The 18,870-nt window shown below is 47.6% G+C and overlaps 1 protein-coding gene across 1 annotated transcript in view; it reads right to left on the reverse strand.

Moving 5' to 3' along the window:
* LOC144099167 (putative glutamate receptor) overlaps window positions 1-18,870 on the reverse strand; it is a 71,059-nt gene that overhangs the window by 5,969 nt on the left and 46,220 nt on the right. Inside the window, exons 3-7 of the mRNA XM_077632293.1 lie at window positions 14,201-14,294; window positions 7,524-7,685; window positions 5,490-5,643; window positions 1,223-1,440; window positions 849-1,004 (exon numbers count right to left, since the gene is read on the reverse strand). Of these exons, the coding sequence (XP_077488419.1) occupies window positions 849-1,004; window positions 1,223-1,440; window positions 5,490-5,643; window positions 7,524-7,685; window positions 14,201-14,294 (784 nt within the window). The remainder of the gene's footprint in view (window positions 1-848; window positions 1,005-1,222; window positions 1,441-5,489; window positions 5,644-7,523; window positions 7,686-14,200; window positions 14,295-18,870) is intronic.

An 18,870-nucleotide genomic window follows, 5' to 3' on the forward strand; every position in this document is an offset into this window, starting at 1 on the left:
TTTGCGCTGGTGGCAGTTTAGTCATCTCATTTTGGACCAGGCAAACTCTTTCGTGACCACTGAATTAAACATACTTGTGTAACACATCATCCAGGACAAATGGATCGCCAGCGGGTATATTAACTTGGGAATATGTTTCCTAAGCAATACTGTAGAATTTTCAGAATTTATAGGATCTTGCGCTTGTAAGGAATTTCAGTAGTAAACTACATATCAGTATTCCTATTACAGTGCACTTAAAAGTACTCTAGCCCGCTCTATAGACTGCTGACATTATTGTTCAAACTTAGGCTCCAGATTTAGTGTTCAATTTGATTATCCCTTCGCTTTTTGCTTTTCAGGGAACATGTTCATTATGGAATCGTTAGTCCAGGCACACCGAGACTTCTAGGTCGATGCGGAACATTTACTCACGAATGTTGATTACCATGGCTGTCAGCCTGCCGTTTCAGCCAGCCTTAAGCGCGGCTCAGGCTGATCTCTCTTGATTTCTGAATCACTCTCTTCTCTCCTACCACTTCTCCCTCTCTCTGTTACCTGGAGACTTTCTTTTACGCATTGTCTTTACATCTTTACAATTAGACACCACCATCTCCATCCATCCCCATCCGTGGGCTAGCTGCCGCAGATTAAAAGGTAGTGGAAGCAATGAAGGGTGAGTTCGTGCTGGACTTGTTAGAGCATAAGCTTCTTCTGCTGGTAAAAGTGTCTCCTTTACTTGAGTTTCAATAAACCCAAATAGTCGCACACAAACGCAGGCATTTTACTCTGATGGTCCGGGTTCTAATGCTAGAAATATTGAGAAAAAATGTAAATGTCGGTAAAGAGGAAGGGTTGACAAGGCGTACCTCGGTTTGAGAAAGCATGTTACCATGTATGACAACCGCTTTCTCCTGTAAAGTTTCGCGGAGCACCTGTTCCGGGAATATAAGTAAGCCATAGAGGTCGCTGTTGTCGCGACGAATCATTCTCCACACTTTCTTCACTGTGGGGTCTTGAGAAGTCTGCGTCGGAAAGTTCAGAAAAGAAGGAAAATGATTGTGAAAGTGATAATTTCAAGGTGACAGGGTGACGATCTTACAGCGCTTGTTGATTCTTAAGCCACAGGTGCAATTTCAGACTACATTCCTTACGGCGCAGTTCAGGTGTCCAACGATATATGAGACAGATACTGCGCCATTTCCTTTCCCCAAAAACCAATTATTATTATTATTATTATTACCTCGAAGGTGTGTCCAACAAACGTGCCCTTGAGCGTGTAAACCTTGAGATAAGGCCTCGCGGCGACGTCCGCCAGCGTGTTGATTCTCTGCAGCTCGTCCGTCACCAGGAGGCAGGCGCGCATGTGCCCTGAGAAGGCGTTCATGAGAACCACGATGGCCAACCACCAGACGGCGCTGACCATCCGCAGCACTGCTCTCTCCGGCGTTACTGCAGAGGCTGCAGGAGCGATAAGTATCATGAACAGTGCTGTGTTCCGCTTTCGAGCATACGCGACGTGTTCTGCTGCTGTAAATCAAGGGTGGACAGTGGCAATTAGCGCAGTAATTTGAAGCGTCCTCTTTAGCTAAATTTAATGTCATCGATATATATGGCGGGATATATTCATTGTAGTGAAAAATATTGCGTAATAATGAACGCGCTAAGCATATTTCGAAAATAGGTCTCTGCAATTTCAAGCTCGGTATACGAGATGTATTCCTAAAGGCTGTCAAAATATCTGACCTAAATCATGCTAAAACCACGTTTATATATATGCAATTTTAGGATCTTTCCAATTTATTAAAATGTACAGTCGTGAGCAGCATGAGGGGGAACAAACGTTTTGCAAAAAACTGCGAATTATCTTGCTGTTTCTCCATTAAATTTGCGAATGACTATTGGACATCATACGCGAAAAGGAACACCAGTTAGAAAAGAGGAAAAACTGTGCTTTTCGTACATAACTATGGAGTAATCAGTTTTTTGATGCTCATACTTTGTACCCTCTCAAACTGCTCACGACTGTACTTTCGTAAATGAGAAATCAATTTGTCCAAGGTCTATTTTAATTCTAACAAATGGGCAGTCCTCGTAAACATATATGTAGCACCCTTCAGACTTCCGTAGAACAATCTAGTGCTCCGAATCGTATTTCGGTGAATCAGATTTGCATGTTGGCAACGCATTAAAAGCAGGGTGTCCAACCGCAACCAAATTTGAACCCGAAACCAGAACCGGAGCCCAACCCGTAATTTTGTCTGGAACCGGAACCGAACCAAACCCATATTTATTTCGCCATTTCGGAACTGAACCCGAACCGGAACAATTCAAAGGAACCCTTTAAAACTAGTTCGGGGCTCTGTTCAGCGCAACTTTCAGAATGATATATGCTACCTGCTTGACAACAAAATTCAGCGTATACTGACAAAAGACCCAGGAGAAGTAGACACTAAAAGCGCTGTAGTATCTACTCTTCCTGTGTCCTTTGTCAGTGTGCTCTGCATTTTGTTGTCAACATGAACTGCAACCGATAAGCCCAACTCGTCGTTCATATTCTAGCGTGTAAAAGATTAAACCGCACGAGAAGCTGTGTGCGCTAGGCAGCGCGAAAATGGCACCCACTCAATGCGACACCAAAACTGAAGGAAGTTTGGTGTGTAAGAAAAAACCTGACACTTCTGTAATGTACTTCGGCAATTATAAGGTATTGCATGCCAGATTGATGTGGTATCCTGAATTTGTTAGTCTTCCCCTTTCGAGTGTTTGCTTATTTATTTAATCGAATTGCTAGCTCTGTTCTAAATCAAAAACCACCGAGTCATAACAGTTTTCCTTTTTTGTGTCCTGTACAATAATTAAATGAAATATAGCAATAAAAGCGGGCATTGTGGCAGCGTAAGAACTACTTAAGAGAAAAAATTAAATACCGAATGCAAAAACAGGCAGGACAGAAATGCATGCGCTCGCTGGCGTGCAATAATGATTACGCCTATAAAGATGCTACTACAATGATATCTAACTGCTATGAAATGACGTTTTGCTATTCCGATGCGCTGAAATTGTTCTGCATATCAAAAAAGTAGATGTCAATCGGTAGTAGACGGCTTCGTCACTCTTCGAGGACAGCTGTATATTGAATTCTCTGTCCGGCCCCTTATATCAGCTTCTCGCTGTCGTGCTTTGAGTTGGTGTCTGAGAAGAGAGGCTTAAGCTTGTTAACGTTCTTTGGCATAACGCTTGAAAGCGGGGGTGGGGGGGGGGGGCGGTGAGAAGTGAAGGTGGGCGAAGATTCATTTTTAACAGTTAGTGCCGGGGTGTGGGCTTACATAAGTGCGCATCAAGGGTGAAGGCTGCACAAGCACGCCGATGCACGTGCAGAGGCACAGGCACACGCACGCACACGTACATTACGGTTATTTATAGGAAAGGAGTCTGCTGTGAACTGAGTAAAATAAGCAACTATATTAACACTGAGTGGGATTCGATCCTGGGCCGGCGGAACAGAGAAGCTTAATTTATTTCTTCACTAGGCTTCTCGGCCATGCTTCCTTGAGGTCGGGTAGCAAGACGCAGCTGGCAAGAAATAATGCAAATTACCGAGTTATTTATCTTTTTTTTTTTACTTTGAGAAGCTTTAATAGCGATGTTTCGCCGAAAGAACGGCAGTAATCCATCCCTTTTTCAATCAACACAGCAAGAACTTCATTCCTAAGAGGGATTCCAACGACCGCCAGTGCAAGGAGAGCAGGCTCGTTTCCCAAAACCGTAGACAATTCGGCCATCACTGCAAATTAGCAACCTTTGTCCACGGACCTGCTCTCGCCATCCAAAGTGCAAGAAAATTGTGCGCGGTTGGAGCGAAAGATTAAAACGAATTAGTGAGAACACGCTAATTGAGAAGTCTTAGGCTCAAGGACATTGATTTTTTTTTTGAAACATCATTTCCCCTGTTGCCGCAAAGACCGAAGAATTCGAAACCGAAACCAACTGGATTTTTCTTCCCCTGACTGGTATCGAAAGTGTGAGCTGCCGCAAGACCCGGCAATAAGTGAAGCCGAACATGAATGTGAGAGGCTTCGTGACTAAGCCGAGCACCGGCGTCACTTCTAAATTAACTATTCTTGTCAAGCCACAAGCTTGCCCGTTGCTTTTTTTCTTTGATGTCTTCACATGTAAAGGTTTTCTCAATATATCTTCTAAAATTTTTATTAGTGTAAAGATAGGCATAGGAATTTACTTTCGTACCTTCTCTCTGCACAAGAACTGGGCGTTTTCTACAACGGCAAGACCGTCATTTTATTTTGCCTACCTAGCTGTGTTGCGTCCTCTGAACTTGCCGTTCATAACTATACATTTCGCGTTATGGTTTATTCACTGATCCCAGTGTTCAGTAATATTCAGTGCTAAACTTTTGATGTTTTATTCACCGTTATAATAAATTCCTCTGCACCTCGTTATCTGATATTCAAAAGATAACTCTTCATATTCTATTCGTAACACGAACGTTATATATTCGCCCCGACTTACATTTAACCGTTCTCTACCGACTCCGTGGCATTCATTACCTTTCAGTGGATTTTCTCATTGTGTAACCTTAAAGTGCAGAAAAGGTCATTTATCAATAAAAGATTTATCTAATAACATGCGCAGATGGAATAACTAGAGAATTTTAAAATTTTCTACGGCCACCTCACCATTAATGTTCTAATAGTGCATTGATACAGGAGTTCTTGCTTGCTGGAGGTTGCTCTTCACAGATCAGTTTAACAGTAGCTATCCTTCAACTGCCGGCTAAATACATTCAACAGTAGTGCATGCGACTCTATGAGGCATGCGAAATGTTCTCTAGCATTTTGTGACTAAAGCATATTTCGATGTTTGCGTAGTCTAACGCATCTTTTCAGCCATGCAACATGGCTCATGTACGCAGACCCTTCCCAAGGGAAACCAGATTATCCGTTGTATTCGATAGGTTAGCTTAAATCTCGTACGTTGTTTATAAGGTGATTTACCTTTCCGCACTACGATAAAGACCCCAAAATTAAGTGTCAGGAGCTATTACTACAAAAACAATGCGCACTTGAGTTTGCTTCAAATGATCTCAACTAACCCTCTTAAAGGGCCAGTTAGTTGACGATCAAGTCTAGTGCGCCACAGAACGAATGCACGAAAGAACGACGGAAGAAGAAAAGAAGGCAGTAGCGCGGTGTTAAGTTTCACTCTTACAAGATTTCTTTGCCACCGCATTTAGTTCGTCATTACAAAAAGTTCGCACTGTCTTTCAGCTCAGTTCATACCGGCGGGCCGCAAGATCCCTCATGAGCCGTTTCTTTTCCCTGTTTACGTTGACGATCTTCATTCTTGTGTCCGACACCTAGTAGTCACTTTTTACACAATGCCGTAAGAAAGAAGTTAACAGGCCTTTCCATTCGCACTGAATTTAAGCCCCTATAAAAAGGGCAATGGAAGCAGAAAACTTCACAGCACACTGCTCTTCAACCGCCCACCTTCGCATAGCATATTCTCAAACAGCATCCAGAAGTACTCGTTCCAGGATTCGGTGGCTACTGCTCTGTTTCCATGCATCCGGCGGGATTTCACGTCCAGGAAAGCCATGACGATGCTTAGTAGAACCAATAAAATCAAAAGCACTGCCCAAACCTGCGCAATAAAGATGGGAGATAATGGGGTGAGAACATAAGAAAGACGAACGCTTAACACTTACATGAAATAGGGCGATACTGCGAAGAATCATTGACATTACTGAGCCTACGCAGGCCAATAAATTCGGCCGTGAAGCACAGTGTTCTGTGCCTGACGGACTTGACGGCCAGTGCCTAAAATGAGCCTATGCAGGCCAATAAATTCGGCCGTGCCTAAAAGATAAATAATTTCCCTCTACAAGAAACACATTTAAGCAACCGCAATGACATCTTGAGTCATGTGTTTAGCAAAAAATCCACTTGAATTCTACTTGAACTGCGTTGATCACTGATGGGAGCCACAAATTTCGGCACTTCTGAGATCTAGATACTAATATAAAAAAACAAGAAAACGAAGCGACAGGAAAAACGCTGATAATCTTGGTTCACTGGATGGAACGCACGTATATACACGGTTTTGTCTTTCACAAACTAACTTGGATGCTGGTTGTGATACTAGCCCCAAAGCGCTTCCAGTAACAATTGCACGGCATTTGAAAAGATTTGCGCCGGTGCAGACGACGCGTGTCGCACTGGATTTGATAATGCAGCACGGCATGTCAAGCATTCCGCGTAATGTTTCATAATGCGCCGAAGCCGGGGACGCGCCAGCTTTCAATGCTTCTCTTTTTCCTTGGACCAGATGCTTCTTCTAAAAACGCGCCCTCTTCAAACAGAAAGTGTTCTGGGGCTAAATCTCAGTGTTACCAGAACAAAAATGTCGACAAAACCATGTATACAAATGAACATAAGGCATGGCCATGCGCTCAACGTGTAACTAAATGTGCGCATGCGCCGGAACACTGGGCTAAAATCATTCCACTTGCTCCGAGGACTAATGCAACTAAGTATTTTTGACATGTCTAACTTCTTGCGTCAGTGAGGAGCTTTGCGTTGTGAAGAATGTTGTATCGTGTTCGGGAATCGTGGTTTCGGTTTTTGTGCGACGTGTGTCTAGATTGGTCTGCATTCGCATATTCGTCAAACAACTATGATGTCACTTTATCCAACCCTTTTCACATCCCTACATCCCTGGATAAACTCTTTTTGGTCCGGTGTCCGTCCACTAAGCACTCAGCGTGTGTTTGGTCCCGCTTGGACATCGCCCTCCTGGGATCCGGCGCTAGCGCAGGGTGACATCACTCTGCGGAATTTCAGGTTCGAGACACGCCTCTGCTTTGTGCAATTTTCGCTAACGTGCGCTGATACTCATAGCGACTCAGGAGCTCTGCACCGCACTCTAGGCCGGTCTGTTTTATCGACCTAACCACAACCATCTACTTATTGGAATCTTGCAATCCATCTGAGTCGTGCCTTTTACAAATATCATGTAATGAACTTCAGGTGTACTGTGTTGTCATTGACCTCAGAAAAAGAATATCCTGAAGCTCGCTGTGACAGTGGGCATATTGTTTTATTGACATATGGTATTTAGCTGTGCGCTATGTTGACTGCCTTATGCGTGCCTTTCTGCTATTGTACGTATAGACAACTGACACGAGTGCTGTCACTCTTCGCCTTTGTACAAACATTTTTGTGCTAATGATTTTGTCACAATATTCTGATAACCAATGAGTTTAATTCTCTGCTTCGAAACGCCAATGTAGTGGTTAGCGCCAACATGCTTATATGTCCCTTCAGGAGTGCACTAAAGCAATTCTTGACGCCCAGGGTGCTTTAGCGGTTGCTGAATGCACGGCAGAAGAAACGAGGGGCAAGAACCCTTCTCTTCCACAGCATATGTTTCAACGCCGATTCTGACGTAGTTCGAAGACATTGATCTTAAGAGCTGCTTTGTTGATTTTGGAGGCCCAGAAGACAGCGCTGAGCGCAGCTTACTTGCAAATCAAACGTGAGCAAGTAGCCAGCCATGTTGGTGTCCTGATTCCGGGTTCTGCCTGCGAGGATACCGATCGGTGCGTTGAGGACTGCCGATGTGGAGTCCGCAAGAGCGTCCCCATCAGAATCTCTTGAGACGGCTGGGAACGTCATATCCACCAACTAGAACGGAATGCAGGGACAGCGATTCAGTACATCAAGCTCTTGAGTCTGGATGCGGTCCGCTGTATGCAAAGAAATGAAAAGCAACGTACGAGCCCCATCATTTGCTTCATTGGGCTTAAGTGTATGCAGAATGACATGAAAAGGAGGAAGAATTTGTTAGCCGCTGGCAAAAGGGGGGTGGAGAGAAGGAGGGGGTGTTCCTCCGTTAAAACTGTTCTCACATCATACACAATTAAGCCAGTTACACGTTTGCCAAGAAATCAAATGTGCGATAGAAGCGGCAAAATGCTTTGTTTTGGACTGAGCTTGTGTCTACAAATGTAAATTCTTTTGAATGAAATACTTCCTGCGAAATTCGCGGATAATATAAGCACACCAAAAGGCTTGGTAATAAAAACCATTCTAATTGATTCTCGTGGTGGTTGTCCTTGGGAAAAGATGTAATTCACGTTTTCCGGGAACAATTTACATTAGTGACCTGAACGTTGACGCTGGTAAACCATATCTGAGGGGCATCAATTTGTCTGGGAATTCTGTATTGTTTCCGTAATCTTAGTATTGTGTCAAGTAAAATTGTACCCCTATTACAGTCAGGAGTTAAGGATGTGATACGATTTGTTCTTGAAGCAATAACGCAAAAAAGCCGCGCCGCTAACTATACACTAGGCAACAATTCGGCAACACAAGAGAGTTTGAACTTTATAACATCTTAGTAATAGGCGATGATCGTATCTTGTGCTTAGTCACAATGGACACTTGGTCCGCCAGCTGGTCAGAAGAGCTACGCGAAGGTTGTAAGTCAGGAGAGGAAGGGTATGGCTAACGGGTTGTCTAAACGGGAGAGCGACAGAAAAGAAAGGACACTTCATATTGTCACCGAAAGCCGGCATAAAGGGCAGACAGGTACGCCAGGACTAGCAAAGCAGGCACAATCAGCGAACCAATGCACGAGCCAAGGAAGACAAGGAAGACCAGCGGGTGCTATCGCACCGCATGGCGGAGCCATTAGCCGTGTGGCATTGCCCCTCCTCCCGGAAAGGGCATCGCCCCGATGCCGCAGAATCGCGGGAAGCCGGAATAAACTCTGCGGCGCCGGACTGGCCAGAATAAGTCCTGGCGGGCGTGGTACGGCTTCATCGTGGCAACGTGGATGATTTCGGATGCCGCATGCCGCCTGGAGGAGCGAACAGACTCTTGCGGGAGTACTTCGTAGTTAATGTCACTAAGTTTTCGCAGTACCTCGTAGGGGCCGAAGTAGCGCGGCGCAGAAGTTCCTCGGAGCGACCCCGCAGACGGATTGGGGTCCAAATCCAAACTTGATCGCCAGTGTGTTAAAACACCGCCGGTGATGAAGGTTGTAACGTTGAGCACCGCTTTCCTGCAGGGTACGGGCTCGCTGTCTAGCTAGCTTGCGGGCGGCTTCTGCGTACCGAAAGAACTCTTCAGCGCCATCGACGGAGGGACGTGCAAAACATCTGGCAGTAACATTGCGTCCAGCATAGTCGTGGCTTCGCGACCGTGCACCAAACGGAATGGCGTGAAGCGCGTCGTCTCTTGAAAAGCAGTGTTATAGGCGAACATGACGTAAGGCAAGATCTGGTCCCAGTTCTTGTGGTCAGTGTCGACTGGTGCCACTGCGACGCATAATTTCTTGAGTAAGGGTTGATGTAAAAGCAGTGCCTCTTTTAGTTAAAACGACCGCAGGGGCACCGTGAAGGAGGACAACGTTAAAGATGAAAAAGTTCGAAATTTCGGCAGCGGTGCCGCAGGGAAGGGCTTTCGTCTCACAATACCAGGTGAGGTAGTCGGCGCCAACTGTGATGTACCTGTTGCCCGATGGTGATGTCTGAAATGGTCCCAGCAAGTCCATGCCGACCTGTTGGAAAGGGATTCGAGGCGGATCAATGGGCCTCAATAGGCCGGCTGGCTTCACAGGTGGCGTCTTCCGACGTTGGCACTCGGAGCAAGACTTAACGTAGTGCTGGACAACTGTAGCAAGCCGGGGCCAGTAATAATTCTGCCGTATCCGCGCCAACTTGCGAGCAACGCCGATGTGGCCGGAAGAAAGGTCGCCGGGGCATGTGTGCAGAACTTCGTCTGAAAGCACCGTTGGAACCACGAGCAGGTACGGAGTGCCCGTGGGACCGTAGTTTCTCTTGTAGATGATGCCACCCCGCAAGCAGAACGATGATAGGCCGCGTGTGAAGAAGCGGGGCGGCGACGAGGTGCGGCCTTCGAGGTACTCTATGAAGGGTCGTAGCCCGGCATCATCTCACTGTTGTTGACCAAGGACGGAAGTGGTTAAAGCGCCAAGAAAAGCGGGATCGTCTTCCGTGTCAGCAATGGTGTACGCTAGAGGAGCACGGGACAGGCAGTCTACGTCACTGTGTTTGCTGCTAGACTTATACACAATGTTAACATCGAATTCTTGCAACCGGAGGCTCCAACGCGCTAACCTCCCCGAACGGTCTTTAAGTTTCGCGAGTCAACAAAGCTAGTGGTGATCGCTCACGACCGGGTCACTGCGTTTAATCTGTGGGACGGGCGAAATTTCGTTACAGCCCAAACGACAGCAAGGCACTCTTTACCGTGGTAGAATATTTGGCTTCAGGTCGCGGCAGAGTGCGGCTTGCATAAGCCGCACTCTGTCACACGCTCAACACCATCTTGCCACTGAACGAGGATGGCACCCAGACCAACGTTGCTGGCAGCGGTGTGCAGTTCCGTGTCCGCCTCCTCGTCAAAGTGGCCAAGAATGGGCGCAGTTTGGAGACGATTCCTGAGGCCGTTGAAGGCCTTCTGCTGTTCTTGAGCCCAGTTGAAAGGTTGCTCGTCCTTTCTCAAGCGAGTTAGAGGCTCGGCTAGTCGGGAGAAGTCTCGCACAAAACGTCGGTAATAGGCGCAGAGACCCAAAAACGGCCCACAGTACGCTTATCAGTGAGGGTCGGAAACGCAGCGACGGCAGCTGTCTTGTCGGGGTCAGGGCTAACACCTTCAGCACTCACGACATGGCCCAGAACCTTCAACCGTTGGAACGCAAAGTGGCATTTTTCTGGTTTGAGCGAGAGGCCGGTCGATCGTATGGTCTCCAGTACTGCACTCAAGCGCTTGAGATGCTCGTCGTAGATGGCAGAACAAATGACATCATCAAGGTGGACGAGGCAGGAATGCCATTTGAGGCCAACGAGGACAGTGTCCATCATTCTCTGAAAGTTGGCAGGAGCGGAACACAAGCCGAGGGGGAGCACCTTGAAGCCATACAACCAGTCGGGGGTAACGAACGCTGTCTTCTCGCGGTCCCGTTCATCCACCTCAGTCTGCCAGTACCCACTGCGGAAGTCAAGAGAAGAAAAGTAGCGGGCATGACGCAGCTGGTCGAAAGAGTCATCGATTCGGGGTAACTGGTAGACGTCCTTTTTGGTAATTATGTTAAGTCTTCGATAGTCGACACAAAATCTGGGTGTCCCGTCCTTTTTGGCGACCAGCACAACAGGCGAAGTTCATGGGCTTGTAGACGGTTGTATGACATAATCCCGGAGCATTTCATCAACCTGCAGGCGTATCGCCTCACGTTCTTTCGCCGACACTCGATAGGGGCGTTGACCGATAGGCTTTTTTAGCTCTTCGTGCACAATGCTCCTAAAGAGCTCACGGAGGGTCTCAATCTCGGTGCCGGGCAGCGGCATGTTGGCGTCCATAACATTTATATTCGCCAGACGGCCGTAATGCGCGAACCTCTGCTGCAAGGCGCGCTCCATGCTTGTCGCCTCCCGAGCAAAGTCAACCACTGTGCTAGGAGGGCCGCGCAAAAGTCCTACGAAAAGCTTCTCTTTGACTCCTCGCATTAGATGACGTACCTTCTTAGTTTCCGACATGGTAGGATCTACGCGGTTGAAGAGCCGCGTCATGTCTTCTGCGAACATGGCGACGCTCTCATTTGGCCGCTGCGCTCAGGACTGCAGGCCATCTTGAGCTCGCCCCTCCTGTTCGTTGCTGCCGAAGTTGTCGAGCAACTGTCGCCGGAAGTCTCGCCAGTTGGGGATGAAGTCTGGGGATAGAAGTCTAGCCAGGTGGGAGTTCCAGACATGGAACTCAACCACGTCTTGGCGGAGTCTTCCATGGCAAAATAGACATTGCGCAGCTTGCGGTCCTCGTCCCACAGATTAAACGCAGTGACCCGGTCGTAGCTGGCCAACCAGTCTTCCACGTCTTCGAACCTGTCGCCATGAAACGACGCGGGAGTGCGACGCGCATGGAGAAGCAGCGGTGGGGAACTGACAGCATTCTGGGTGGTCTGGTTTGCCGCAGTGGGCGTCACTGCGCGCGGTGGTGCCGTCAAGGATCGAAACTCAGGATCCAACCTCCGAAAGCGCCGGCTTGCCTTGTGGAAAGGTGTGTCCACGGGGTGTAGATGGGCGTCGTCAGAGGCTGCCCGGAGCTCTTCGCGCATTGGAAAATTTTTCAGCACCTCCACCAAAATCTCACCGAAAGCCGGCAGAAAGGGCAGAAGGGCAAACTAGGACTAGCAAAGTAGACACACTCAGCGAACCAACGCACGAGCTGGGGAAGACAAGGAACACCAGCGGGTGCTGTCGCACCGCATGGCGGCCCTATTAAATGGCGAACAGTGTGGCAATATGACCGTGGATCCAAGTATATCGGTGCTTGGGGGGGAGGGGGGGAGGGATGGACGGAATTGTGGAAGAACCAATGAGCAGGGGAGCAATATAGTGAGTTCTACAAGGCAAATCTAAGGGTGGTGAAAAATCTATCAGAAATCTATAAAGAATCTATCAGGAATTTATCAGGAGTTTTCATAGAGAAGATTTTTTGCAGAACGGTTTCTTGAGCGTTCCAGATGTTCATTTCGAGTTTTGGAGCGAAAGGGTCCACTTCTCTTATGTAAAGCTGAAAGTCAAATGACACTTGAATTTGACCTCTAACTGGAGGCTCGCCGGAGCTGAGGCTGTGACGTCATAACACGTGACTTGTCCCGTTGTTACCACTCGTTCCGCCGCTGTGCCGACCGCCACTCCGACCATTCGCTCTCGCCATTCGTGACACGCGACTAACGACATGATTCACTCTTGCTGAATAAAGGCCAGCGCTCACCGCCTGGGCACCGCAGAGACATGGAGCCAGAACCGGTCACCGGGACGAATTCTTCGACTGAGCATTGGAGGCACCGGGCTGCTTCTAGCGATCCCCACAACAGAGAGCGTCACGAAGCCGCGTTGGCTGGAGATTAGTCGTGAAAGCGGGCTTGTCGAGTTGATGAAACTGATGAAGAAAGGGAGGTACAGTCATGGACAAAAGTTTGCCGGATGCGGACTTGCGGAAAAGGATTTATTTCAGCGTTGCCGCACTATAGACAGGCAGATTGTATTTTTGCAGCAGATGGAGCACGCACGCCTCCGCATGTTCGTACACATTTCGTACACATTATGCCTGACCTCGCCGCAATAAATTGCTGTCCTCAGATCCGCATCCCGCAAACTTTTGTCCATGACTGTACGTCTGTAGCAGCAGTGGCACAGGCCACAAGAGTACCTCAAGCGTATCTCAAGCGGAAAAGGGCAGCGGATGCCGCCAACATCTCCGCGTCGACATCGGCCTTTGGTTCGATTGCCTTTCGCTCCATATAAGCTCTCTCAGGCGAGTTGAGCCACAGCCATTTTGTAGCGATAGCTACATTATGGTAGCATTTGCAGCCTTCAGCGTGGCGGCGCCGCCATGGTCACGGGCCTGCTCATGCGGTGCGGAGCAGCTGCCGGCGGCGCGGCGCCGTGGCTGGTCACGTGATGCGGAGCAGCTGCTGCTGCTGGCGGCGCGGCGCTCTGGCGAAACCGAGCTGCGACAGCTGTGCGCGTGCGCCGTGTGAAGTGGGGCGAAGATGAAGGAGGAACGCCCAGCGAAACGGAGCCGCGAAATACCGACTTTGCAATTCGACTGAGCAAGTTCCACTCAGCCAGCTGTAGCTATCGCGTCACTTGAGGTTTAATCGAAGCTAAACCACCGCCAAATTGTTTTATGTCAGACTTCCTTCGCCGCAATAGCATCCACATAATTATCGTCTGGATCTTTACGACTGCCTTCTTTTTTTTCAGTTTATAGAAACATGTCACAGTGCCACAAAACATGTTACATGCCCGATGGGCCCCGAGCTGAAACTCAGCACGGGAAAGGAGCGATGGTATACAAGGATCCTAGAAATGCATATGTCCATAAGTGAATTAAAATTTTGTCTACTTCAGTTATTAATGCATGCACTTTGGTGATTCCTGTTACGCCATCATTGCTCTTTGTTGATAACTGAGGTTGTCCACGTACATTAAGTGGTTATCCTTCTTGCTGCCCTCAAAGCGCGGCTAGAATCCCCGTCGTGGTATTATGTCACTGGAATAATAATGAGCGAAGCGCTTTTCAGTCCTTGGCTTAAGCAACAGCCACACTAGCCGTTCAGGTTGCCGTCAGATAGTCTCAAGCCAACAATGTAGAAAGCGAGAGCTTACATTATTCTGCAGGTCAGCCATCACTCCAGGAGACCACATGCCATTCGGCCCGCGTGCTCCGTAAGTAAGCACAGACGGCAGGTGGTAACTGTAGCTGCAGCAGGAACGAGAAACATGATTACGTAGCTAGTTGCGATAAGACCATTCAATTCACCATCGATAATACCAGGGTCGTCTTTTAAAAGAATGATCTCAAGCAATGTTGGCTTTGTGAGTCGACGTGAATAAGCTCATGGGCAGAATGCGTACTCGGAAGTCTATAAGAAGATAGAGTAGAAGACAACACTCCCAATAGCCGCGAATAAGTACTATCTCCTATTGTTCTGTGCCCGAACAGAGTATATAATGCAGCAATGAACGTTGGCACCAATGCTGAAAGGGCCGACTGATCTCCAAGGAACGTGCGTTGGTTTCTGACTTTGCACCAAATTTTAAAGAGAAAAAAATTGTGGTGAGGCATTTTGTATATTGATGTTACTCTGTTCTCAACGCGGACTGCTTTGAACAACAGCAAATGCTTTTCAATTCATTTGCTGTGAGAAATCTATCAATTATGATCACACGCTGCTACTTCAGAGATAGCAGGCTTTCCGGAAACTGAACCCGGTATTAGCATTATAAATGAGAAGCTTTAAAAGCAAAGAAACCCATTTGTGTTCGACACTGAACACGTTATTTTGGCCTTTTTGTTGTGGCTCAACACGAAAGTAAAGGTGCGAAGAGTGTCACTCACGTTATTTTTTTTTTTGTAACTCTAAACATTCCACGGGGCATAAAAGGCGCTATCAATAAGTAACGTCATGAGGCGTTGCAAAAAAGCATGCATTCCGGTTACGTGTAAAAAGTCCAATAACCTTGGAGCATAAACGCTTTTCGTTAACGAAGAAATGCGAGTCGTTAGTGGAAGACAGGCCTGCCTTCCGAAGAACACGAGCGCGCCGCAGGGATGTCCCTGAACCTGTCCACAGTAGGTGGTGCAAAGTGGGGCCGGGAACAGATGCTTCGCAGCGAGAGCATTTGGCCGGCGCTGGGATCTCCTCATTTCGCCACTGATTGAACTGCAGGTATATGGGCCACTCCAACCTACAGCTGCCTCAGCGAGGCCTAATCCACCCGTGATAGATTGAGGGGAAGATGGGAATGCACCCGGGAGAATGAGAGCACATGTACGCTGCCTGAAGGGGGCTGAAAATCTAAATGCGTCAGGAGTATATCTGGACGCGAAGAGACAGGTGGAGTTCCTGGCAGTTCTCTTGCACGGGAAAGCACGTCAGCTGCGATCTTGTGTTAGCTTGAACACAGTGAATGAGTGCAGGCACCGGGTAGAATTGACACGCAGCATGTATGGACTAGGCTACGCGAACGGTACCATGGACTTTCCTTAGATGCTTCTGAGCTTCTTGAGAGTCAGTAAATAAGTGCAGCTCCTTATAAGGGGGTCGGCAGGTCAAGCTGCTATGGCATTTGAAATCGCTTGCAATTCGAAGGCAAGAGAAGATGAAGTGTCAGTACAGTATGTTTGGCGGTTGTTGAGGTGAAGGTGTGTAGGGCTTATAAAAGCAGTTGGTCATCCAGATGTGATTATGGCGGTATGCGTGCAAAGGATACTACCATTAAGTTTTGCACAAGGAGCTAGTGGTAATGGTCGGTAGCAGAACTCTGACTTCTTATAGTGAGAAGGAGTTTTTGAAGCAGTATGACAGTGGCCGCACGAATGCGGTTGAGGCTCGAAAGTGGAACGAAGGGAAGCTTTCCGTGCTCTGTTGGTCTGTCGCTGGCAATTAATTCGGTGTTTGAAGCTGTACCTACTCTTGGAGCGGCCAGATAGGAGTTGTTCGAGGTAGCCCAGTAATGAGTCACATGGCTTCGTGGTTGAGTGCTTCAAGTGTGGAACATTGTCGTTTTTTAAGTTCTTGAAACAGAGCCTGGTATTGGAGCTGAAGTTGAAAAACAGCACGAACAATAAGGCGAGCCGTATTTGGACGGGTACCTCCAGAACGGTTCGCTATTCTGCGGACGATGCCAAGCCTGTTTATAGCACTCTCGCGCATAGATTTCCAACATTTTGGGACAAAACCTTTGAACGTTGGAAAACTGTAAGGTGCTGGTATGAAAATATTGAAGGTAATGCTGAATTCTTTGGATATTTAGGGAAATCCCGGGCACAAGGCATACGTTTCGTCAAAGAGTGTAAACGGCCGCAGCAAGATGCAATTGAGCCACTTCATCTATACATACCGACGCCGCGGACGCTCCAAAGTTCGACGGAAGTGCTGCTGGACAAGACGAACTGCAAGACGCGCACCGCAACATCCACTCTCAAGTAAACGCGAGTCGGATCGACGTTCGCCAAAATTTGCGGCTGGTCCAGCTGCTTGCGTTTATCCTTGACCGCAGCCTACGCATTTGAAGGTGAACTCGCAGTCTTCCCAGGATCCAGTAACGCAAGTTGCATTGAGGAGAGCGACACCATTCAAAACTTTTTTTGTCCTGAATTGTTAAGTATGAACAGCTGAGCCGTGCCTTGCCCTGAAGTGTGAACTTGAAGGCCCCTGAATATTGCTATGTGCCACTTCATCAAGCGGTACATTGTCATTACTGAGTACGAACGGGGTGGGTTTGAAAATACGGCGGCCTGCTTTATTTGCCCACTAGGACATAGAAGGTTTTTGGAGAGGTGAGGGAGAGGCCAGTTTTGGCAATAAATTCGTGAAGAAGATTCTGAGCATTTTGCAGGGAGCCTCGTTGCACCTAAGCTTAGAAGTTTGTAGACCGGAGAGTGATGTCAGCTGCATATGCTAGAACTTTAACATTAAGTAGGGTGGAAGACTGTTTACGAGAGGATTGAATGCGTTGTTAAGTAAAGTCAAGGCTAAAACTGAGCCCTGCGGTACTCTGCGATTTGAAATGAAATGTTTGTGGTTATACCGTTAACACTGAAAGTGCTGAAGAAGAGCATGAATTACTTGACAAAGCTCCAAGGACGTGCCATGTGATGATATAGTGTTGAGAATGGCGTTTCGGAGAACGTTGTCGTAGACCTTCGTGATATAATTTGCAACGAGTCTGCGGACGAGGCGGCTTTAAGAGAGAGAGAGAGAGTTTTAAGGTGAGCTACATCTTACGTCACCGGCAAAACGGTCAAAACATCTCCAGATCAATAAGGGCAGTCAATATCGGAAGACGATCATTTTTGATGATTGTGGAGCCACCAGGAGAGTCGAGTGTCAAGGAATCTTTCATATAGCTTACAAATAGTTGGCATAAGAGAGATCGGGCGAAGTACACCAAGAGCTGAGGATAATTTTCCGGGTTTTGGTATCCGAACAACTGCTGAATGTTTCCTATCTGATCACATTTCATTAGACGTGCACATTTCGTAGAAAATTTTTAGAAGGGAAGTAAATGTTTTGCCGTCTAAATTGTTGAATAAGTAGTAAGGTACACCATTGTGGCCAGGTGCAGTGTTAGGGCGGATCTCTTTAATGGCAGCTATAAACACGACCATGGTGAACGGGCATGTGATCTCATCTTCGGCCTCATGTTTAGAAGAGTGACTGGAACAGGTTCGGGTGGGCAGTCATAATTCAGAAAAAACTTCAGGGCTGCTTGCGCAGCAAAGTAATCTGGTGAAAGACGAAGGACAAGGCGAATTCTCTCGGCGTAGTCTTTGACGGAAGGCTTGCGTTCTATGGAATCAAATACACGCCACAGCTGGCGATTCCCGACAGGAGTACTCATGAGATAATACCACGCTATCCAGCGCTTGTACAGAAGTCCTACGAATACCGACGGGGTTTAGCGGTTACTCTGTGAAGTTCCACTTGCGCATTCTGATCGGATGCTGAGTGACGCATACGTCCAGTTGCTTGCGCCGTGCTCAGACATTGAGGAGGTAAAAGGCAGGATTTGGTTGGTCTTCGTTGACGCTTGAAAAAATTGTGTTCCGATTTAGGACCAGCATGGACATGTAAAGGGCAGGGGCAGCAGTTATTTTAGACGAAGCTGCATCCGTGCGGAGATTGTCCCAAGAAGTGACAAGAATCTTGCGGCGCGCTTCATGTAATGTATTTGCTAAAAAGTCATTTACAATGTGGGAGTGATCACGGCCACGGGTGTCAGCTTCGCAAGGCCTGCGAGAATTCTCTGGACCAGGCCTCCACGCAAGATTTGTAGTCGATGGAAGAGCATGCGGGCGGGTATAATTATAGGAATTGTTGAGGAGTGCACTAGATTGGTCAAAAAACCCGTCGCAAATTTGATATCTACATTTAGAGCCATAAGTGCATCCCCAGCATGTCCGTGGCCTATTGAAATCTCTTCTATCTAGTATGGGTACCCCTGTGTAAGGGGAACGCAGATGTCTGCGCTATCCAGTGTGGAGCAGAGATGTTTGGGGTCGACCATAAAATGATACCAATAGAAATGGAGTGCGTTGAGGCTTTTCAAGAATGGAAGATACCTCTTGACGGTATTGCATAAACGAGAAAGGTTGACAGGAAAATGAGGGGTCGAACAATGAATATGTATAGCCGCTTTACCAGGAGCAACACCACTGCGGCAGTCGTATGCTCACAAACTTGTCCGCTTAGCAGTTTCAACTCTTTGGCAGCGCCGATTGCAAGCGGAGCACCTGCGCCGGCAGCATCATGTCTTCACGCGCAGGTCAC

Source organism: Amblyomma americanum, chromosome 7 (genome assembly GCF_052857255.1).
Source record: "Amblyomma americanum isolate KBUSLIRL-KWMA chromosome 7, ASM5285725v1, whole genome shotgun sequence".
Lineage (NCBI taxonomy): Eukaryota > Metazoa > Arthropoda > Arachnida > Ixodida > Ixodidae > Amblyomma > Amblyomma americanum.